This window comes from Vombatus ursinus, unplaced genomic scaffold (assembly GCF_900497805.2).
Source record: "Vombatus ursinus unplaced genomic scaffold, bare-nosed wombat genome assembly UNPS02009975.1, whole genome shotgun sequence".
NCBI classification, from domain to species: Eukaryota; Metazoa; Chordata; class Mammalia; order Diprotodontia; family Vombatidae; genus Vombatus; species Vombatus ursinus.
In genome coordinates, this window is record NW_020949753.1 from 4,236,402 (window position 1) to 4,257,016 (window position 20,615).

At 39.5% G+C, this 20,615-nt stretch overlaps 3 protein-coding genes across 3 annotated transcripts in view; 2 read left to right on the forward strand and 1 right to left on the reverse strand.

The window, feature by feature from the left end:
- The first annotated feature begins 561 nt into the window (after nt 1–561).
- On the forward strand, nt 562–4,942 carry PYURF (PIGY upstream reading frame). Its single transcript, XM_027853392.1, has 4 exons — nt 562–618; nt 975–1,041; nt 1,113–1,386; nt 4,782–4,942. The coding sequence occupies exons 1-4, from the start codon at nt 562–564 to the stop codon at nt 4,921–4,923; spliced, it is 540 nt and encodes a 179-aa protein (XP_027709193.1). The 3' UTR covers nt 4,924–4,942.
- Nucleotides 4,908–5,470, forward strand: PIGY (phosphatidylinositol glycan anchor biosynthesis class Y). Its single transcript, XM_027853406.1, has one exon. The coding sequence runs from the start codon at nt 4,993–4,995 to the stop codon at nt 5,206–5,208; it is 216 nt and encodes a 71-aa protein (XP_027709207.1). The 5' UTR covers nt 4,908–4,992; the 3' UTR covers nt 5,209–5,470.
- A 4,310-nt stretch (nt 5,471–9,780) lies between these two features.
- Nucleotides 9,781–20,615, reverse strand: part of HERC6 (HECT and RLD domain containing E3 ubiquitin protein ligase family member 6) — a 52,729-nt gene continuing 41,894 nt past the window's right edge. The window contains exons 19-24 of the mRNA XM_027853417.1: nt 18,925–19,091; nt 17,201–17,261; nt 16,269–16,339; nt 13,583–13,766; nt 13,393–13,495; nt 9,781–10,056 (exon numbers count right to left, since the gene is read on the reverse strand). Of these exons, the coding sequence (XP_027709218.1) occupies nt 9,848–10,056; nt 13,393–13,495; nt 13,583–13,766; nt 16,269–16,339; nt 17,201–17,261; nt 18,925–19,091 (795 nt within the window). The 3' untranslated portion in view covers nt 9,781–9,847. The remainder of the gene's footprint in view (nt 10,057–13,392; nt 13,496–13,582; nt 13,767–16,268; nt 16,340–17,200; nt 17,262–18,924; nt 19,092–20,615) is intronic.

Genomic DNA, 20,615 nt, shown 5'->3' on the forward strand with positions numbered 1-20,615 from the left:
TGCATTGCTTGTGTGTGCCATACTTGTTTGTGCATTGCTTATGTGTGCTATAACTCTCTGTGCATTGCATTGCTTGTGTGTGTGCTTTATGTTTGTGCATTATGTGTGTGCTATACCTGTTTGTGCATTGCTTGTGTGTGCTACACCTCTTTGTGCATTGCTTGTGTGCTATACTTGTTTGTGCATTGTTTATGTGTGTGCTATGCCTGTGCATTGCTTGTGTGTGTGCTATAACTCTTTGTGCATTGCGTTGCTTGTGTGTGTGCTTTATCTGTTTGTGCATTGTTTATGTGTGTGCTATGCCTGTTTGTGCTTGGCCTGTGTGTGTGCTATAACTCTTTGTGCATTACCTGTGTAGGTGCTATACCTGTTTTTGTACATATTGCTTCTACTGCATTCACGTGATGGGACTGTTTCACTCTTGTCTCTGTTTTCCCAGCGCCTGGCACTGGGTACTTAATAAACATTGCTGCTATATTGATTGATTGTTAGGTAACAAATGCAGGCTGCGGCGCTTGAGCTTTTGAGCTTTGAGCTTTGAGGCGATTCCAAGGCGCAGAGATGAGGAGGCCGCGCATTGCTGGTGTGGGGAAGGCCAGTTTGCCTGGACTGCAGAGTGTAAAGGGGGGAAATACAGAATAGACCTGGAAAGGAGGGCCGGAAACAGGTCACGAAGGGCTTTAAAGGACAAACAGCAAGGTTTTAGTAAAGTCTGAACTAGCAGTGTGACGCGGCGGGAGAACCCCCCTCTGGGGTCAGAGGACCCGAGTTCCAATCTCATTTTTATGCTTGCTATAGGTGGGACCTTAGACAAGTCATTTCCACCCGTGGGCCTCAGGTTCCTTCTCTGTAAAATGGGGAGAATGGAATAGGCCTCTGAGGTCCCTTCCGGATCTAGGTTTGTTACGAATGAGGGAATTGTGGATAGAGTTCGGGTAAAAGATCTTTTTTCACGAGAGTCCGGTACTAGATAGCCGAAGACATCACCTCGGCCGGGAAATGACCCGACAGACCACGCCCACCCCGCCCCCTCCGCAGTTGGTGACTAAGTAGGAAGTAGAGTGCGAAGCGCGCCTGCGCGGGGACGGCCTTCCTCCGCGCACCGGAAGCAGCTCGCGGAGGGGCGGGGCGTCATCGGCGAGCCGGAGCGGGCGCGAGAACGAGGCCGCCCAGGGTTCCCGCCGCGGAAGGGGCCATGCTGAGCGGGCCGTGGCGACGAGCTGCGTCTGCGCTGCGGGCATCGGCCGCCGGGAGCAGGGCGGTGCACGCGGCGGGGCCCAGGCCGGCTGCCGACAGCCCGGGGTCGGACCCGGCCTCGCCTCCGGCCGCCTTTGACGCGGCCTTGCTGGACGTGCTGGTGTGCCCGCTCTCCAAGAAGCCTCTGAGGTTAGGCGCCCTGCGGGGAGCCCGGGCGGGGCGGGCCGGGCCTAGCCCCCAGCCTCTGGTATATAAGGGAACCGAGGCCCGGAGAGGGCAGATGACCCCGCCATGACCCCAGGCACTGCGGGACACCAAGGGCACGCGCGTTCAGATAGCGCCTCCCGTTACGGCCCACGTGACCCGGGCGAGTCACCTGATCTCTCCGGGGGCCGGGCTTGGAGCCTCCAGATTTCAAGTCTGCTCCCTTTGCAGCGTAGCTCGAGGCCTAGGCTGGAGTTGTTTATTCCCGTTTTGTAGAGAAGAAACCGAGGCTCGTCTGGCTCATAACAGCCGGGAGACGGCCTTCCAGCATCATCCACCCCCACCAGCAGATGGATCGATAGATTTCATCTATACTGTATTTATTCAGCATACATACTGTATATTGCGTATGGGCCGCATATATGTATGTGTGTGCGCGCACGCGTGTGCATGCATATATACTGTGTATACTGCCCATATACTATATATGCAATAGACTTACTGCTTTCCTGTTCAGATCCTCTAATTCTGTTTTATCCAGCTCCTAGAATGCTTCAGCGTGGCGCTATTCAAACTGTTCTGCAGCAGTGAAGGTTACAAAAATGATTAGTAATGTTTTTTTTTTTAACAAAATGGAATGTTAGAGTTAATATAAGAAGGGGACACTTTAGTATTGATGGGGATCAGGAAAGGATTCAGGGAAGACTTGAGGAAAACTAGGGAAGTTGGGGATTTGGAGAAGAGGGAAAGCATTTCAGGCATGAAGAGCAGTCGGTGAAAATGTAAGATGGATTCTTAGGTCAAAACAACAACAAGGAAGACAATGTCATTGGGTCTTATTGTGCTTGGAGGGGAATAAGGTGTAGGAAGACTGGAAAGGTGGGAAGGGGCCAGGTGATGAAAAACTATAAAAACCAGAGGGTTCAGGTGGTACTGTGGACGGAGCACTGGCCCTGAAGTCAGGAGGACCTGAGCTCAAATATGACCCCAGACATGAGCTGTGTGACCTTGGGCAGGTCACTTAACCCTATTGCCTCCCAAAACGAAACAAACAAAACCCCCATAGGATTCTGTACTTGATTCTGGAGGTAATAGGGAACCGCTGTGGTTTACTGAATGGTGACATTGGCAGACCTACACTTTAGGAAAACCAGTTTGACAGCTGAGTGGAGAATGGACTACAGTGAGGAGAGACTTGAGGATGGGAGATCAACCAGCAGGCTGTTTCAGTTATTCAGGTGTGAGGTTGGAGGGTCTATATCCAGGTGGTGTCCTCCACTCCTCAACCTCCCCCCACATATCCAGTCCGTTGGGTGGTGGCAGTACGAGAGGAGTAAGGGAGGGCCGTCCAAGAGATGGTATGAAGGTAGAAACAACAAGAGTTGGCAACAGAATGGATATGAGGGGTGAGAGAGAGAGGGAGAAGTAGAGGATGACACTGAGGTCGTGGTAACTAACTGGGAGGGTGATGATACCCTCAACAGTAATAGGAGGGTTACAAAGAGAGGAGGATTTGAGGGGAAAGATATGTTCAGTTTTGGACTTACTGAGTTTAAGATGTTTAGGAGATATCTATTTCAAGATGTTCAGTATGCAGTAGGCAGTTGGAAATCTAAGACTATATGTCAGGAGTAGTGTTAGGGATGGACAAATAGATTTGAGAATCATCTTCATAGAGATGATAACTGAATCCCTGTGAGTTGATGAGATCAGCAAGTGAAATAGAGGACACAGGATAGAGTCTTGGGGGACGTCCTAGGTTAGTGGGCATGAACCAGCTGAGATTCTAGCAGTGGAGCCTGAGAAAGAGTCATCAGACATGAGGAAGGAAAACCAGAAGAGAACAGTAGCACGAAAACCTATAGAGAAGAGAGTAGTAGTTTGGTGGTGGTAGTGGTAGTAGCAGCAGCAGCAGTAGTAGTAGTAGTAGTAGAAGAAGTAGAAGTAGTAGTAGTAGTAATAGTAGTAGCAGCAGCAGCTGTATACTAGTATTGGAAGATAAACATTTATTAAATCCTAGTGTTCAGTGGGCACTGCGCTAAGCACTAGGCATGCAAAGAAAGGCAGTACAGCCCCTGCCCTCAAGTTTACCATCTAATGGGGGAAGACGGCTCATAAAAAAGAAACTGAAGGGTGGGAGGGGAATGAGGCATGATGAAGTCAGGAATGCAGCTGATGAGATGGATGCCCTGGGTTCCCTCCTTAAATGGAGGATCTGGGAGGAGTTCACTGTCCTCCCCCCCCCCCCATCTGAGGAAGGGAGGAGCCCCAGGAGCAAAGGGTACAAGGAGGAGGGTGATCAACTTTGTCCAAGGTTGAAAAGGTAGAGAAGAATGAAGAGAAAAAGGAAAGTCTATTCATGACAACCTCTTTCCCTTTGCTCAAGTGGTCCTCTGTGTCTGGAATGTACTCCCTCCTATACTTTAAATAATGAAAATAATGATAGCTAACATTTATGTAGCACTTACTATGTGCTAGGAACTGTGTTGAGTGTTCTACAATTACAATCTCATTGGCTCCTCACAACAGCCCCAGGAGATAAGTGCTGTTATTGTTCCTGTTTTACAGATGAGGAAAACTGGTCAAGTGACTTGTCCAGGGTCCTACAGCTAATGTCTGAGGTCTCTATCCACTGCACCTTGGTGCCTCACATACACTAATTAGCTTCCTTCACAGCACGGCTTAGGTGCTATTTCCTACAAGAGGAGTTTGCTGATATTCCCTGTTATTAGCACTCCCCCCCCGAAATTACTTTGTATTTACTTGTGTCCATGCTATATATCCCAATAGAATGTGTGTGTACAAAACACTCTCTTGTTTTGTCCTAACATTTCTAGTATTAGTATTTCTAATACCTAGCAAAATACCTTGCTCAGTAAATGGTTGTCACACAAGCCTGTGATCTCTATTAACAGATGAGTTATAGGTTCATAGAGGTGAAATGATTTACCCATATTGACACAGCTAGTCAGTGTTTGAGGCAGCATTGAAACTCAGGTCACTCCTGATTGTCCAAGACTTCTTCCCCTGTGCTGTGCTTCCTCTTAAAAGGGATGAAACTATTTTGGGTGGGCAGAGCGATTTGATATTTTCTGTGTAATATGGTAGAACAGACAGATCTGAAAAGGTATAACAAAAATAGAAAAAGAAAAATGACTTTATATGGAGAGAAAACAGCCTGAAGTGGGAAAATTATGAAATTCTTTTTCAGAAAAACAGTACAGTTATCCATGGGAGAGTTTAAATTTATACTGGATTAAAGCAATAGTCCCTTTATAGGATAGAGCTGGATAGACTGAGTTATTTACAACCATATTCTGGACATTTTATTTTTTTCCAGTAACTTAAATAATTGATTTATTCGTACTTGTTTTGCTTAGGTACGAAGTATCAACAAACGAACTGATTAATGAAGAACTGGGAATTGCTTATCCAGTCATTGACGGCATTCCTAATATGATACCACAGGCAGCAAGAATGATACGCCGGAATAAGCAACAAGAAGAAAAAGAACAAGAGTAGGCCGTTCCTAAACGCCAGACTCCAGGACACCGTACGTTGGGAGGAGGAAGAGATAAGCAGTCAAGGAAAATGTTTCTGTCTCTGCCAACTCTGACTGTCCTTGTTCCTCTCATCTCTTTAGCTGGACTGTTTTACTCCGCCTCTGTAGAGGAAAACTTTCCCCATGGTTGCACCAGCACCAGCAGCCTGTGCTTTTACAGTCTTCTCTTGCCGATTACCATACCAGTGTATGTGTTCTTCCACCTCTGGACTTGGATGGGTATCAAGCTGTTTAGACACAACTAATGCCAGAGGCTACCCTGAGAGACTTGATGTAGTAAAGGCCATGTGATTGACGTTTAAACAGAAAAATTTCTTATTTTACTCCACTTAGTTCTTAATGTGCTGGAGTGATCTCATTTTCATAGGGAACTAAGATTTTCATCTTTCTCTTAGAAACTCTGGATTAAAGAAAGTTAAAATGAGTTTTTTCATCTTGCCTTTTTCATAGTTGCAGTGGGGAGGATTGGAATCCCTATATTCGTTTCATTAAAGTATTCCCTTGTTAGACTTAACAGTCCTAATCTTGATCTGTATAAATACTTGACTTTTAGTTTTGATTATACTCCACTAAAAGGTAAATACATTTACCAAAAGGTTTTTGGATTATTTTGGTTAATAGATTAAAGGCAATGGAAGGCAATGATAAAAATAACAGATATTTTCAAAGGCGCTACGCCAAATAATTTGTTCATTTAAATAGTTTCAGATAAATTCATTTGAACTATATTCATACAAAAGCTTACAATAAAGTGGAAATTGATGTGTATAGCAAAACTTCTATTTTGTATCTTTATTTCCAGAATTACCATGGGAAAATAGTTAATCTACAATTAGTCAGCAAATATATATTGGGTGCCTACTAAGTTCCAGGCACTGTGCGAGGTGCTGGAGCATACAAAGACCAAAAAAAAAAAAATTAAAGCCCTGCTTTTCAAGGAACTCTGCCTTCTAATAGGTGAAACAAGATGTGAATAAATAAATGTTCAGTTGTGTCCAGCTGTTCTTGACCCCCATTTGGGGTTTTCTTGGCAAAGATACTGAAGTGGTTTGCCATTTCCTTCTCCAGTTCATTTTACAGATTAGGGCAAACAAAAGTAACTGATTTGCCCGGGGTCACTCCACTTTTAAGTTGCCAGATTTGAACTCGGGAAGAGGAGGGCCCAGCCCTCTATACATTTTGCCACATAACTGTCCTATAAATAAATACAAGATTATTATTTTTTTTAAATGAGGATATTAGTAGCTGGGAAGATTAGGAAAGGTTAAGTATAGGAAATGACAGGTTCTGAGGTAGAATTGAGGCAGTGAGGCTTTTAGGCATTGGTACACAGGTGGGAGATGGAATGACAGGTGGGGAACAGCAAGAGAACGCAGGCTGGACTGGAGAGCGTAGGATTGGAAATAATAGATTATGTTGGAAACGGAGGTTGGAGCCAACTTGTGAAAAGCTTTGCTTAGAAGCTGAGTGGGAGCTTTTCTTTGGTCAGAAGCGATAGGGAACAATTGGAGTTTATTGAACAGGGGAGGGATGTGGTCAGACTTGTACTTTAAAAAGACTTTGCAAAAGAGAGTTTGAGGGAATAATTAAATATTATTCCAAATTTTAGATGTTACATTAGAAGCAATTATTGCTTGAAACTCTTTACCAGCTTAAAAGGTTGGAAAACAAACCAGGATCAGGGATTCAGAAATAGAAAGGACGTGAAAGGCCACTGGGTCCAACCCCCTTATTTTGCAGATGAGGGACCTGAAGCATAGGTGAAGTATGCTTGCACAGGGTCACCCGAATAGTGCCTGAGGCAGGGTTTGAGCTGACCTCATCCTGACTGGGGTTTAGCCCCTCCATGATTCCTCTGGGCCATTTTTAGTTACCTTTGATTTAGTTTTATTCCCTATGTTGAGTAAGAGACAAAGGACAAATATTTGATGACTTCATCATAATAGTTTAAGGGATATTTTTACAAAGTACTAGGGTCCCAATGGCATGATGTAAATGCTGATACATACCGAATTGTTACGCTGTTATCCATACACTTCACAGAATGTCCGAAGTGTAAGGGTGGTGAAGGGACTATGCTAAATATTTTACAAATACTCTCATTTAATTCTTAACAACATCACAAGGTAGGTGCTGTTTTTAATCCCATCTTACAAGTTAAGGAAACCAAGACAAAAGATGAAGTGACTTGCTCAGGGTCACACTACTTGTGACTATCTGAGGCTGGTTTTGAACTTGGGTGTTTGACTCTGGAGCCAGCATTTTATCCCTGAGGAAGGGACCTCAAAAGCCATCTGTTTCAACTCATGGCTGTCTCCTCTACAACATACCCAACAAATGATTATCCAATTTTTGAAGACTTTAAGTGGAACCCACTGTGTCCCAATGTAGCCATTTCCACTTTTGGAGGGTCCAGACTATTAAGGAAGTTTTTCCTTACACCAAGATTAAGTATACCTTTAATCAAGCATTTATTAAGCACCCATTATGTGCTAGGCACTATATTACAGACTAGGGATACAAATACACAGAATAAGACAATGAATATATACAAAACAAATGCGATTTCTGGTTCTGTTTCTTAGGTCTGGCCATCCAACCAATTCTGTCTGAATTGTCTGGCCCACAATCTTCCCGTCTTATTCACAAAATTAGCATGATGCTTCGTTAAAAGCTTTGCAAAAATCTAAATTATATCTATAGCATTCCCTTGATAATTATTGGCATTTACTCAAATTGGCATTTATCTAAGCCTTGAAGATTTTCCAGACACTTTGTACATTATTATTTCATATGATGAAACTGTGCAGTAAAACTGAAAAAAGGAAATGAGTTATTCTTGCACAATCTGTTCTTGAAGTCTTGTAGCACTTCCATGATCATCTCTTTTTTTTTCACGTTTGCTCTGTTTAACTTGTTTTGCCCTGAATAATAATTCTAAAATTTAACAGCATCATGTTCAGCAGGTCAAAATAGCCTAGATTTCGAGCTGAAAGGGACCTAGAGGGGTCATCTCAATCATCCTTCCACCCATTTTACAGATAAGAAGCAGTCGCAGATAAGTGACTCGCCTAGTGTCCCACAGGTATTAAGTAGCAGATTAAGATTTTGAACCCAGGTCCTTTGACTACAAATCCAATTTTTTTTCCACAGCATCATATTGCTTCTCAGCTGTTGCTTCTAGGGTAGGTCCTTAGTACTTGTCTGCTGCTGAAGTCCTTTGCAGGCCCAGTCAAGACTCAAGGCCCAAGGTCCACCCTTCCTTGACTCAGTGTGATCATCTGCACAGCAGCTTAGGCGTACATGGAGAATGAACAGGTGTTAAGCCTGGCTCACTTGCTACACACATCTTTATGGCATCACCTTGCCAATGGGAAAGGAAGCATAAAAATTAACCTGGCATTCCACAGTCAACACAGGATGGGCTGGCATGGATGACCCAGTGGAAGAGAAATCTTGGAAGAAGAAAAGTGGACCAGAGGACCTTGGAACAGTGTTGACAGAAAACTTGCAATTCCTTAGTTCTTACCTTTAAGTGGAAATTCCTATGTGCAACTTGAAGAAGTAAAACTCAACACATGCAATTGATAGATCAGCAAACCTAACAACTTAGTTATATGTAATTTTAAGGTTGGAAAATTGTTTTAAGTACACTGATTTTTATAACAACCTTGTGAGGTAGGTGCTATTATCATCATTCTCATTTTGCGGATAAGGACATTTAGTCGAAGAGAAAGCAATTTGCCCAGGGTCACATAGTAAGTGTTTGAGCTAAGATTTAAAGTCTTTCTGACTCCAAATTTAGCACACTCTCCACTATGACCTGCCACCTTTCAGGATAAAATGTATAAAATAGGGCCCCTCTCCTCAAGGACCTCATAATAGAGTGAGGGAAACAACACATTCCAAGATAACAATATCTCTGTCCACTGCACCACCTAGCTGAGTAGAGTTATAATGAGTCAACTGAGCCCAAGGTGACGGGAATTGCTAAAAGGTCACAATGCCAGGACTAGACCGTAGGACACTTAACCACCATACTCTTTATGCTACATTACAGTTGCCTTGATAACTGTATAGAAAACTTTTTGAGGATAAAGACCAACTCTGAATGTGGGCGTAAGTTTTACCCAACTGAATTTCACAGCAGGGAATCCTATTAACAGAAGGTTTACAGAAAAACAGAGACTAACATAAGTAATTTTGTATAATGGTCATTTGAAGCATGGGGAGTGTAGTAAATAAGGTCTGCCTTCTTGCTGAACGACATGCAGAGAAAATCAGAGAAGAGTCTAGGAAGAAACTATTGGGGAAAAGCAGAAGAGGAATTTCTACACTTTTCCTGTGGGGAGATGGTTTTTAAATTAAATTTAAAAGGCAAAAAAAAAAAAAATTTACATCTAAAAAGTAATTTTGTGCACAAAACAAAAATAGGCTAACCTCCTTCTTTGCATATATGAATTTATTTCCAACGCTGTGTCCTTTATACAACCCAGGTTAGGGCTCTAAGAACTTTTCACTCTTCCATCCATTCTTTCTGTCTTCTGAATACTTCTGACTCCACTCTTTGCCTCATCTTCTGAGCCTGAATCGACGCCTATTTCTATTGCTATCATCTCATCTCATCTTATTCATTCATTCATTTTATTCAACAGCCATAAGTACCATGATAAGCCCTTCTTACATCAAAAGCACTGTAGCAAATGCTGAAGACACACACTAATACTTAGAATGAAGCAGGCTACGATGCTTCTGCATTGCTCTTATGATTTCACTTTTTACAAAAGTCATAAATATATTCCATTAGCTGCATGGTCATTTTATTGTACATTTTCAGTCCCAATGTCTTTTTTTTTTTTTTTTTGGCAAAGGTTTGAATGATGGCTAAAGGGCAAATCCTCTGTTGTTATTGATGGCTATTTGAAGGACTTCTTCCACTCTTTCCATCGTAGAATATGGTGGGAGGTATAGATTATGAAAACAGGTATGTACTATTGGAAGTTCATCTTCCCTCGCAGATTCAGGATGGATAAAATTTATTCCCCTATTCTGTATGTCTTGGGCTTGAAGTCTGTCACTTCCTGTAAGAAACACTTTAAAGAAAAATAAAATTAAGGGTAGTTTTTAAAAGATCGAGCACAAACTCAAAGTACAGAGAAGAAATTTCATTTGTCCATTCAGCAAATATTGAATAATGTGTGTTATTATACTTTAAGTATTGGGCAGAATACAAAGTATAGTTCATGGTTCCTGCCCTCAAGAAGCTGATAATCTAGATGGGTATACACGGCATTTATGCATGAAATGGTAAGTAACATTATAGGATTTAATATTTCTTAAATACACAATACACACACATATATACATACACACATACAAACACAAACAACAAAAAAATTCTGACCATAAATATCATCTATGGTGACAGGGAAGCTAAAGACACAAACTCAGAAAAGATCAACTTGGAAACATCTACAAGCACAGCCTCAAAGAAAAATACAGATTGGACACAAGTCCAATAAGCATTCCTAGAAGAGTTTTTTAAAAAGGATAAAAAAGGAGCAAAAAAAAAGATTTCATGCTGGTACGTGCTTAACTGACAAACAAATGAGACAAAGTAAATAGGGACTTGAGTCATCAAGAAGTAATGGAGAAACTGGAATTTGAGTTGGGATTTGAGGAATTGATAACATTTAGATCGAAGGAAAGAAGGGGACAGAATATTTGAGGCAAGAGAAATGGCATGATAAAAATCTCAGAAGGAGTATGCAAAATGTGTTTGGGGGCCATCAGTCAATCAGGAGAAGAGTGATATAAGTGATAAGGTTGGAAATTATGGTTACATGGGATACTACTGCTCTTTAAGAAAGTAACTCTGTGTGTGTGTGTATTTTTTTTTCCAGAGATGCAAGAGAAGATTTACATGTATTGAGGCAGACTGAAAGCGGCAGAGTAAGAAAAACAATATACACAAACACTACCACTGTCCAGACTGCCCTAAATGGTGAAGGCCCCTCAGGGTCTGCTATAGCTAAGCTGGCTCCAACCAGCTAGCATTTATTATGTACTTATTATACATCAGGCACTGCACTGGACTCTGAGGCCCATATTGGCATTAGGAGAAATTACAAGATCAGATGAAGCACTTTCATTATATAGAGCTTCAGCACGAAGACATTTCCTATAACAACTTATAAATTCAAGAATAAAATTTGTAAACAATCATGATTAAAAAAAAAACTTGAACCATCCTTTTCCATGAAATTTTACAAATTAGTTTATTTACTCTAATTTGGCATTGTGATTGGCTGCCAAATCTCTCTGCTTGGAAATTAAGTCAAGCATCTGCTGACTAAGCCAGTTTTTAAGCTCTTATGTTCTTTTTTAAATTTTTAATTTTTTTAATTTATGGACTAAAGCATTTCCACAACACAGTATGATAAAAAATATGATTATACATGAAATTGCATATTTAATATGTACAACTTGCTATTCCTTTAAAGTATATAATAAAGTTATCATGTAAATGTCTTTTTTTCTCCCCTTTGCCCTAGAGATGGCTACCATTAGACACAAATAGGTATATATATATATATATATATATATGTGTGTGTGCATGTGTGTATGTATATATGTGTGTGTAGACACACACATATATACATACACACACACAAACACAAACACCAAAAAAATTCTGACCATAAATATCATCTATGGTGACAGGGAAGCTAAAGACACAAACTCAGAAAAGATCAACTTGGAAACATCTACAAGCACAGCCTCAAAGAAAAATACAGATTGGACACAAGTCCAATAAGCATTCCTAGAAGAGTTTTTTAAAAAAGGATAAAAAAGGAGCAAAAAAAATCATTTAAAAAAAACAAATAAGAGCATTACAGGAAAAACTGGGAAGAGAAATGAGAGCTATGCAAGAAAATTACAAAAAACAATTAACATCTTGGTAAAAGTGGTATAAAAATCTCACTAAAGAAAGTAACTCCTTAAAAATTTGAACTGTTCAGGTGGAAGCTAATGCCTCCATGAGACATCAAGAAACAATAAAACAAAGTGAAAAGATTGAAAAAATAGAAGAAAATGAGAAATATCTCATAGGAAAAACAGTTGACTAGGAAAACAGATTGAGGAGAGATAAATGAAGAGTTACTAGACTACCTGAAAGCCGTGATAAAAAAAAAAAGGGCCTAGACATTATATTTCAACAAATTTAAAAAAACTGTCCAGAGATCTTAGAAATATAGAAACAATCAATAATTTCATTAAAGATAATGATAACAATGAGACAACATACCAAAATTTGTATGATGTAGCCAAAGCATTACTCAGGGGAAAATTTATACTTCTAAATGCTTACATCAATAAAAGAGAGAAAGAACAGACCAATGAATGAAGTATGCAACTAAAAAAAAAACCACAAACAACTAGAAAAAGAACAAATTTTAAATCCCCAATTAAACACCAGAATAGAAGTGCTAGATTTGAAATCCTGACTCCAAGTCCTAATATCCATTCATTATACCACCTAGCTACCCCTATTTGTAGCTCTATCTTGGGCTGACACTGGAAATCAATAACAAAGTAGAATAATTGGGAGGGAGTGCCCTGAATTGCTTTTAGGAAAAAGTTATTTTGATGTTCCCAGGCTTCTCCCTAAAACACTCTTTTTTTTCACTACCAATATTTTTCTGGTGTTTTTATGTATCTGTGAGTAAAGGAACATTACAGCCCCCAGACAATACTTAAGTTCACAAAAATTGTAATGCAGGGGTATGTGATGTACATACGTGACTGTAAAACATCACAAACAAAGGATTATGAAAGAAAAGTAGTGTAAAACATGTCATCGAAAAAATGAATAGGGAAAAAACCTCAAAGTAATCTAGTCCCATGAAAAGTACAAGGAATGAAGGATCTTTGTGGTTGGGGGAAGTGTCAGGCACTGTGCTAAATGTTTACCAATATTATTTCATTTTTTCCTCACTGCAACCCTTCGAGCTAAGTGCTGTTATTATCCCCATTCTACAGTAAAAGAAACTGAGGCTGACAGAGGTTAAGTGACTTGTACAAGGTCACATAGTAAGTGTCTGAGATTGGATTTGAACTCAAGTCTTTCTGACTCTAAGCCTAGCTCTCTATCTACTTTGCCCCAGGTGCCTCATTGGTATACACGTGACATCAAGAAAAGAAAGGAAAACCTCTTCCTTCCCTGAGTCAGTATTCAGTAATGTCCTCTACTGAGGACATGGGTAAGATTTATGCAGCATGGCCAGCCATTGATGGTTGTGACCTCTATAGTTGTAGATACAACCACATTAATAAGAAAAACAACCATAAATAGATGTTTCTTCACAAGGGAAATGTTATCATTTAAAAAAAAGAGAGAGAGAGATTTATAAAGATCAATAACTTACAGAGGAAGTCTTTCTTCTTTTCCAGAGACAATCTATGGAAAGCCTCCCAAAACATCACAATGGTAGGATGTGACTTATCATATCCTTTGAAATATTTTGAATTCTTGAGAAGGAAAGGGAGAAAGAAAAGTTTATTGAGAAGATATAGACATTATTTGGTAAATTTTAAATCCATTCTCCTATTACATACCTCTTCAAAAACTTTCCAGTCATAATCTGGGTTTCCAGTCGTCACTACTTTAAGCTCCTCGGGATGGAATAAGTTGAGTATCTCTTTTGTACAGACTTTGTAAAATCCCGTTTGGAACTCCTTATAAATCTTTTTCACAGATGTGTTAAAGATGTAATTAATACATCTGGAAACAAAATCTTCCCTTTATGGAAGCCAGAAGATAATCTTTGTTAATATATAGATATATATGTTTCTCTCCATGCATACAAACACACACACACACACACACACACATACAAACACGTGTATATAATCTATATCTTTGTTACTTTGTTCTTTTTTTCTCATCCTCCAATTTGCACTTAAATAGAACGTAGAAGATTTTCATACTTTGTACAACCTTATAAAACAGAGGGGATATAGAAACATCTGGCCAGTTAGAAAGTATTTAAAGTGTATAGAAGCAGCAGGTGATGAACCACAGGGACAGGATAGACCTTTTAATAGTGATTCTTATGCCACCCTGACCTGAATAAGAGTAATGCCATAGCAGGCCACTGTCAAAGAATAACAGTCATTAGACACTTATGTATAACATGCTTAGTACCTACTTCAATAGCCCTGGCCACAGAAAAATATGAGTATTGTTACCATATCTTAAGAGGGAGTAGAATTCTGATAGACTGGTAGTTTGTCTTTTCAGGAAGGTCTTGTCATGGCTGAAGAGAGATCATATAAGGACACAGAAAAAGAAATTCTTTCCTGAGAGAATTATTTTAACTCTTATCTTGGGGGGAAAAACTTTATTAAGAGAATGGTGGGCCTGTGCTGAGTTGAGAAGTCAGAAGTAAGTAGCAGTGATGGTTAGGGATGACTCTGGTAGTGATCTTTCACACAGATAATGTATTTTAGGTAATTATTTATGTCTTTTTAAACCTAGAACACATGTGTGTGGTGTGTGTGTGTGTGTGTGTGTGTGTGTGTAATCTCTCTTCTCTTACTTTCTCTTCTCCCCTCTAGGTATGAACATATACATATACGTATATACACATGTGTGTATATGTATATGATCTCCATGTGTGTATATACACACACATACATACATACACATGCATCTATATATCCACACATACATATATAGTGTATATATATATATACACTAGTATATAGTATAGTGTATATATATATATAATTTATATATGGTATTACATATAAAATTTATATATAGTATTATATATAAATGGGCAGCTCAGTTGTATAGTTGATAAGAGTGCCAAGCCTAGAGTCAGGAAGATTCATCTTCCTGAATTCAAATCTGGTCTCAGACACTTACTAGTTATGCAACCCGGGGCAAGTCACTTCACCCTATTTGACTCTGTTTTTTCTCATCTGTAAAATGAGCTAAAGAGGGAAATGGCAAACCTTTCCAGTATCTTTGCCAAAAAAAAAAAATAAATAAACAAACCCAAATGGGGTCATGAAGAGTCAGACACAACTGAAAAACAACTGAGTAACAATATATACACAACACATATATCTCTTTATTGTAGGCTTTTGCTTATGAGCTTATGGGGAAAGAGGTTTCTCTAGTTAAATATTTAATAAATGAAAAACTGGAGTTGGGGGAAAGTTGTTATCTAACTTGATCCTCAGAAAAAAGAATGAATGAAAAACATCTATTAAGCACTTACTATGTGCCAAGCATTGTGCTAAGGTCCTTGTCTTTAAGGAACTTACTTTCTAATTGGGGTAATAATATGTAGGGAAGTGGTAGGCAGAGAAGGGAGTTATGGTATGGGAAGTCACAAAGATGGTTAGTAGAACAATAGAGCGGTCCATTAGTATCCCCTTTCCAGAGGCAATGGTAGTGGATACCAGTGATTTAATGATGAAAAGGAGAAGTGGAGAGAGTATTTATGAAATACTCCACAGTGAAAAATGGGCAATGTGAAATTGTAATCCTGGACTAGGGAAGTAATTATAGATTAGAAAAATATTAATTGAATATCTAAATACAATCAAATTGTGTCATTTGTGGTAGTTATACTTTATAAAGTTGCCACAAACACCAAATCAGTGAATACTGAACCATTGCTTCTAGGGGGAGTGCAGGGTTAGGTTCCTGTGAGCCTCTGGTCACAAAATTTACCTTAGCACTTTCTAAAGTGACTGGCAAATTTCCTCTTCCTTCTTCTGACTGCACTACATTGTGTGATTCATTAACATTGAACTCACGGCCAACACCACTAAAACTTATGCCTGAACAAACGTATTTTCCGATACACAGATTTTCTCCGTGAGGATTCAGCCTCAGTAGCGAAGCAGCGTTTTAGGTGACAGATTTTTCGATGCTCTGCCTGCATCTATGATGCCTATGAAAGTGCTGTGAGTATGATTTTGGGGCTATAAATAAATTTTAGTGAATAGGCAAATTCACAGATATGGAACCTGCCAAGAATGAGGCTTGACCTCGTAAGTTTGAGTGGGTGTATTTTAATGACTTTGTATTATTACATATAGATTGTTAATGACCCAACAAATTTACTATTTCTTAGAGACTAAAATAATAATAATAACAATAAAGGTTTGGCTCACCTTTCTGGAGATAGTTAACAGAAACAAGAAATTAACAGTGCTAATGTATTAAGTCTCTAATGACAGATTGAGAACATTAAAAACAGGTATTTATTTCTACTATACCTACTTGTTGGTTTTGTCCACAAGTATGGAGCTTCCATTTGGAATTAGGTCAACATCTTTTTTATCCCAGTATATCTAAAACCACAAACACGTTCAGGTGACAATATGAAGTGGTCATAGGATAAGAAGGATAAGAAACTGATAGGAATTTAAAGATCATTTAATCTAATCCCATTATTTTACAATAAGAAAAATTTTACAATTTTACAATAAGGAAATAGCTTCAGAAAGATTAAGGGATTTGCTCAGAGCCACCCAGGTAGCAAATTGTGGAGTAAACTGAGAACAGGAAGAGACTTTAGAGAAAATTTTGTCATAAAATCATAAATTTAGAGCTGCAAGCAACCTTAGAGGTCAACTCATCTAATTCTCTCATTTTACAGATGAGGAAGCTGAGGCTAAGAGAGGTGAAATGACTTGTCCAAGGTCATACAACTAATAAGCATCAGAGGTAAGATTCCAGCTCATCACCTTTGACTCCATATGCAATTTTTTCCTATTATATAGCATTTCCTCTTTTTCAGGCAGCCCCCTGCAATTAAGTGATTTCCACTTAAGTCTTTGGACTCCCAAATCAGTGCCATTTCTTCGATATAACACTATATTCATAACCATCTTTTATGCATAGGAATTTTTCTTAGAGAATATCCCCTAACTGACAGCTAAATGAGCCCCTTTATTTAAAAAAATATATGAATGTAAAAAATTTCCAACTCAGTCATTCTTGGATAATGCTGACTGCAAAATAGACTTTTAAAATCTGAATTATCAATGTGTGTTTCATTTTCTATTACGTAGACATATCTCCTACCAAATAAGAAATAAAAACTGGCTTATTGTAGAAGGTAGCATTTCAGTAAGGGGCACTTTAAGCCATTGTGACAGGTGGACATATGTTAAAAGTTCATCTACATACTATTTTTCAGTAGTACTCACAGAAAAATGTATGTCAAATTCTTCTATATCAGCATTTTCATCCAGAAGTAACTTGAAATTGCTGAAGGAAAGATAATTTTAAAAGTTTAAAAAGTCAAAGTGTGTCTTTGTGAAGTAAATCATAGCAGTACGGGGTAGTGGGCAGAACGATAGTGTATTTGCAGTACTACTCTCATCCCAGATCTGCCGTTATCCGACTGTGTGCAAGTTACTTAACCTGTCTGGTCCACCAGGTCTGCTCATCTGTAAAATGCTAGATTCCCTTTGAGTCCCTTCTGCCTCTAAAACCTCATCATTCCCATAAGAACTTCACCCTCTTGCAACCAGAGTTCTAACCTCTTTACTATATTGCAACTGCTTTCTCAATGTTAATTCTGACGACTTTTCATCAGACCTCATTTTTCCTGACTTTTCTGATACTCTGAAAAGTATCGGCCACGCCGTTCTTCTGCTTACTTTCCCTTAGCCTCAATAATCTTCTTTGTAATTCTCCTACCGGTCTGTTACTCCTCTTCCCCTTTCTTTGCTTGATTTCATCTATCTCCTAGCTCCTAAATATGGTTGTCAGAGATTCATAGATCGAGACCTAGGAGGGACTTCAGATCATAAGTTGAGACCTGGAAGGGACTTGTCTTATCTCAGCTTGCTACACTACTTTACTTCTCCACTATGCTTTTTTTTTTTTCAGGCAATTGGGGTTAAGTGACTTACCCAGGGTCATACAGCTAGTGTCAAGTGTTTGGTCTGAGGCCAGATTTGAACTCAGGTCCTCCTGACTTCAGGGATGGTGCCCTATCCATCCACTGCACCGCCTAGCTGTTCTGCACTATGCTTCTTAATGGACAAACTTCATCATCCTGCAGAATCCCACCTGCCTTAGTATTCTGTATCATCCCTACCCCTGACCTTTCAACCTGAAAGGGGGACTATGAACTCCAAAACCTCCATTTAAGAAATGAACTCAGCTCAGAAATTTCATTTCTCACCCAGCTGCACTGCTTTGGGACTTCTTTGAACTCGCCATGCCTCTCCGGGCATGTCGTGAACTTTCCCTGGTATCCCTCCCACTTTTCAGCTTCCTTTGATGTATTGCCTTCCTCCCTTAGATTAAGTTTCTTAAGGGCAGGGACAATCTTTTTTTGTATTTCTATTCCCAGTGTTTAACACAGTGCCCGGCAAATGGTAGGAGCTTAATTGCTGCTTATTGACTACTTATTGACTTCAGATATCATCTAGTACAGAAGTTTCATCTCTCATTGATGCGATTCCCCACAAAGAACTTCAAGAGGACCCCAACACCCACCCCCTTGCCTCCCAAAAAGAAAGGATATCAAAGTCTGACAGTTCCAGAGTTGTGAATTGCCTTGGCAATTGGTATTCCCTGCACACATGCTTCACTACTATTGTACTTTAAGTGTGTATATTTGTGGGGAAAGTATGTGCCTGTTTGGGGGGAAATGCTTTGTAAGTAACTACTGTTCTTGCCATGTCATTTAAGTTAATATCTTTGCCAAAGAACTGGATCTACTCTACTAGCTGATTGTTAAAGGGTAACACACTAGTAGGGGCTTGTGAGCCATAGTGTCGGAAGGATAGAGACCTATAGAACCTTGAAAACATCAGGAGCCACGCTTCTGGGAACCTGACTTGCCATTGCTAGTCAAAGTTGGAGGAATAAGTTGAGAGGGAATGTTATGCTGGAATAGATAACTAAACTTACTTACTTGCCCAATTCAGGACTCAGCTCTTGCAAATCTTCCAGGGAGGGTTTTTGATCCAAAAGTTTCTTATAGAGAGCTAGTGGAAAAGGAAGGTTGGCTACGTTGAAACTGGCTATGGAGAGGCCATACAGTACTCCAAAGAGAAAATACCTTTTCTTGTTGAATTTAGGCTGAAAGAAAAAAGAAAGGGGGAGGATTTATGAACATTTAAAATTGGTATTACACTGATTTTTAAAACTATTATTGTACATATTTAGTTTAGGTTAGATTGTTTAAGATCAAGTTACAAATTACAATAAAAGATCAAATTACAAATTACAATAAAAATGGGTTTGAGGCAAAGTGATTATTTGTGGTTATGTTCAAACACAAAAATATTTTCAAACATGGTGAAATGTGTCTAGTTCAAGGAATACTGTTAATGGCACAGAGCAATTGTTCATTTTACTTCCAACTAAAATGTTCTTAACTGACACGGATTTTTCCTTCAGATTTAGAGCACACACCTGAGAAAAGGGACTAGTTCAGTCTTGGGCTGCATTAAGACCTTATGTGAAGTACTGTGGTCAGTTCTGGGTGCTACAAGTTAAGAAAGGCATTGTGAAGTTGGAGAATGTCTAGAGGTGGTCAGTCAGGTGAAGGGCCTCAGGTTCAGGTTTTGTGAAGATCAGTTCCAGAAACTACATATTTGGCCTGGAGAAAACAAGACTTGGGGGTGGAGGAGCAAGGTGGAACATGATAGTTATCTTTAGGTATTTGAAAGGATATCCTGTGAAGGAGAGACTAAACTGGCTTCATTTGGCCTCAGAGGGCAGGACTGAGAGCAGTTCTGGGTAGAAACGTCAAAGAGGTAAATTTAGGCTTGAAGCCAGATGAAACTTCCTATTAATCAGAGCTGTCTAAAAGAGGAATGGGTTGCCTCAAACAGTTGGTAGGCTCTCTGTTTTAGCGGTCTTTAAGCAAAAGCTAGACAAGCACATGTGACATGTATTATAGTGGGGATTCCTTTCATATGTAGGTCAGTCTCTTCTCAGATTCTGTGATTTCTTTTTCTTTTTCTTTTTTTGTGAGGCAGTTGGGGTTAAGTGACTTGCCTAGAGTCACATAGCTAGTAAGTATCAAGCGATCAAGTGTCTGAAGCTAGATTTTAACTCAGGTCTTCCTGACTCCAGAGCAGGTACTCTATCCATTGCACCACCTAGCTGCCCCTATGATTTCTTTTGGGAAACAAAACTGTGATAAAGTCATGTTACTAATAGGAAAGGGGCAAATGAATATTTAACTATATATACTAGGAACAAAAGAAATGTATATTTGTGCATTTGTGTGTACATATACATACACATGTACATGTATGTCTATATGTGTGTGTGTGTGTGTATGTCAATTCTCCCATTGGGACAACTCCAAGGAGAAAAGATTTAGTTGCACAACCTGGGGAACATGTGACTTAGGTCAGCTTTATACCAAGTGTCATTGTGCCCACAAGGTAGAACTGAGTTTAGAAAAAAAACTGCAGATCAGATAAGTTGATTTCTACTATTTGTTTTAAGAACAGTGGAAGAAAAAAGTAGGAAGGGAGAAAGGTACTCTTAACTCTGGCCAATCTCTTCCTCAATTTCTGCAGCAATTAGACCAGAAAAGAAATGTTGTGTTCTCTCTCTCTCTCTCTCTCTCTCTCTCTCTCTCTCTCT

Bases quoted from the DNA above. Each gene is read 5' to 3' on its own strand.
- PYURF (XM_027853392.1), top strand. From the start codon at position 562: ATGAGGAGGCCGCGCATTGCTGGTGTGGGGAAGGCCAGTTTGCCTGGA. The intron at 1,042-1,112 runs GTGACTAAGTAG...CACCGGAAGCAG, and splicing joins CCCCGCCCCCTCCGCAGTTG to CTCGCGGAGGGGCGGGGCGT. The intron at 1,387-4,781 runs GTTAGGCGCCCT...TGTTTTGCTTAG, and splicing joins CTCTCCAAGAAGCCTCTGAG to GTACGAAGTATCAACAAACG.
- PIGY (XM_027853406.1), top strand. From the start codon at position 4,993: ATGTTTCTGTCTCTGCCAACTCTGACTGTCCTTGTTCCTCTCATCTCT.